The 2,913-nt window shown below is 40.1% G+C and overlaps 1 protein-coding gene across 1 annotated transcript in view; it reads left to right on the forward strand.

Moving 5' to 3' along the window:
• LOC101664314 (ras-related protein Rap-1b-like) overlaps window positions 1-1,700 on the forward strand; it is a 60,546-nt gene extending 58,846 nt beyond the window's left edge. Inside the window, exons 2-3 of the mRNA XM_045291708.1 lie at window positions 1,175-1,316; window positions 1,458-1,700. Of these exons, the coding sequence (XP_045147643.1) occupies window positions 1,175-1,316; window positions 1,458-1,700 (385 nt within the window). The remainder of the gene's footprint in view (window positions 1-1,174; window positions 1,317-1,457) is intronic.
• The last annotated feature ends 1,213 nt before the right edge of the window (window positions 1,701-2,913 follow it).

The raw sequence follows: 2,913 nt of genomic DNA on the forward strand, positions 1-2,913 counted from the left end.
CAGTTAAATGGCATCAAAGTATAGTTAGCCCCTAAAAAGATGGAATAGGACAGTGGCGGCAATCATGAGCACAAGCCAAAAAAACACTGTGAGGATGGCAAAAGAATGGGCAGCATTTCATTACATTGATCATAGAGTTGCTATAAGTCAAAACCCACTCAACATCACCTATCAACAAAAACAACAGGACTTGTGCATCTAAAAATGTGCTGAAGAAGACCTTAAGAGAAACTACCATTAGTTTAGAGCAGTGGTTCCCAACATGTGCTGCGACCCCTTTGGGGGTCCGAATGATTCTTTCACAGCGGTGGCCCATTCATAGCAGTACAAAAATTAGAGTTGTGAAGTAGCAACGGAAATAGTTTTATGACTTGGCAGTCATCACTACATAAGGAACGGTATCAAAGGGTTGTGGCATTAGGAAGGTTGAGAACAACTGCCCTAGAGGAAGACAAAAATCTTGGTACAGGAGAAGGACAGCAAAAGAGAGGCAGCCCCAGAAAGATGTATTAGAACAGTGGCTGGAACAATGTGCACAAGCAAAGAACTACTATGAGGATGGCACAGGACAGGCAACGTTTCATCAAACTGTGCATAGAGTTGATATGAAACAAAACCCACTGATGGCACCTAACAACAATAACAGGACTTGTGGGTCTAACAATATGCGGAACTCTATCTTAAGAGAAATGCCTCAGTTTAGAGAAGTGGTTCTCAACCTGTGGGTCGTCACCTTTTTTTGGGGGGTCGAACGACCCTTTCACATGGGTGGACCGATTTATAACAGTAGCAAAATTACAGTTATGAAATAGCAATGGAAATAATTTTATGGTTGAGGGGGCACCACTACATTGGGAACTGTATGAAAGGGTCGTGGAATTAGGAAGGTTGAGAACCACTGTCCTAGAGGAAGACACAAATGTTGGTATAGTAGAAGGGCAGCAAAAGAGAGACATCCCCTACAAGATGGAATAGCACAGTGGCTGCAGCAATGAGCACAAGCAAAGAACCACTGTGAGGATGGCAGAGGACAGGGCAGCGTTTCATTATATTGTGCACAGAGCTGCTATGAGCTGAAATCAACTTGGCGGCCCCTAAAAACAATAACAACAGGACTTTTGCTTCTAACAATATCCTGAAGACCTTAAGAGAAACTCCTGTTAATTTGGAGCAGTGCGGGAGGTGTTGGAAACTCTGCTCTGACCGTACAGTTTGTTCAAAGAATTTTTGTTGAAAAATATGATCCTACGATAGAAGATTCTTACAGAAAGCAAGTTGAAGTAGATGCACAACAGTGTATGATTGAAATCTTGGATGCTGCAGGAATGGAACAATTTACAGCAATGGGGGATTTGTACATGAAAAATGGACAAGGTTTTGCATTAGTTTATTCCATCACAACACAGTCCACGTTTAATGATTTGCAAGATCTGAGAGAACAGATTCTTTGAGTTAAGGATACTGATGATGTTCCAATGATTCTGGTTGGTAATAAGTGTGACTTAGAAGACGAAAGAGTCGTAGGAAAGGAACAAGGTCAAAATCTAGCACGACAATGGAACAACTGTGCATTCTTAGAATCTTCTGCAAAGTCAAAAATAAATGTTAATGAGATCTTTTATGACCTAGTTCAGCAAATTAACAGAATAACTCCTGTGCCTGGGAAGGCCTGCAAAAAGTCATCGTGTCAGCTGCTTTAATGTATTAAATGCACTGTAACTCTGAGCCAGGTGTGAAGAACTGTTGCCCAATTCAACAGTGCCAGCATTCCAACTTTGTAAACCACAACATCTGGAACGGACTTTCCTGTGGTGATGCCCTTGAAGAGGTGGATGAAAGCTACTACATCAGTTTGCACATTCTGATCACTTTCCAGTGTCGCAAGAGAGATTTTTACTTATATAATAGTCCTAGAGTATGCAACTGGTAAAACCAGAGGCTACATCCAGTATTACTGGTAAGAGACATTGTTCACCCACCAATGTTGTACATGTATGAAAATGGTGTACTGTATACTTTAACACGCCCCATACTTTGTATTGGAGAGTACAATAATATAAATCCTAAAAGCACCACTATTTTAGCATAATAAAAGAAAGTCCAAAGAGCTCCTGTATAGACTACTCCAGATAACTTTTCTTCTTTGATACTTGTAGCTTATTGTAATTTTTTTTTAAGAAATCCAAGGTCATTATCATTGTATTGTACAAAATCAGCGCTTTGATTAACACAGCTATATAGTTTTTTGTTTTTTTTTAATTTTTGAGAAACCTGTGGAGACAGAGATCTTGTCTTTAAAATATGATAGTCCTCAGTATAATGTCTTAGATCTATTTTCGTTTCTACTTCATAACTGTAATTTTGATACTGTTTTGAATCAGTCCACCCAAGTGAAAGGGTCGTTCCACCACAAAAAGTGATCACGACCCACAGGTTGAGAACCACTGCTCTAAACTGAGGCATTTCTCTTAAGATATAGTTCAGCATATTGTTAGATGCACAACTCCTGTTGTTATTGTGGTTGGGTGCCGTCGAGAGGGTTTGGCTCATAGCAACTCTATGCACAATATAATGAAATGCTCCCCAGTCCTCTGCCATCCTCACAGTGGTTATTTTGCTTGCACTAATTGTTGCAGCCACTGTGCTAACCATCTTTTCGGGGGCTGCCTCTCTTTGCTAGCCTTCTACTGTACCAACATCTGTGTCTTCCTCTAGGACAGTTGTTCTCAACATTCTTAATACCATGACCTTTTTATACAGTTCCTCATATAGTGGTGCTTCTCCAACCATAAAATTATTTTCATTGCTATTTCATAGCTGTAATTTTGCTATTTTTATGAATCGGGCCACCCCTGTAAAGGGGTTATTTCCTAATCCCCAACCCCCCCCCCAATAAAATGATTTTTAAAATAA

This window comes from Echinops telfairi, unplaced genomic scaffold (assembly GCF_000313985.2).
Source record: "Echinops telfairi isolate 266 unplaced genomic scaffold, ASM31398v2 ScPeMD7_105;HRSCAF=385, whole genome shotgun sequence".
Classification (NCBI taxonomy): Eukaryota; Metazoa; Chordata; class Mammalia; order Afrosoricida; family Tenrecidae; genus Echinops; species Echinops telfairi.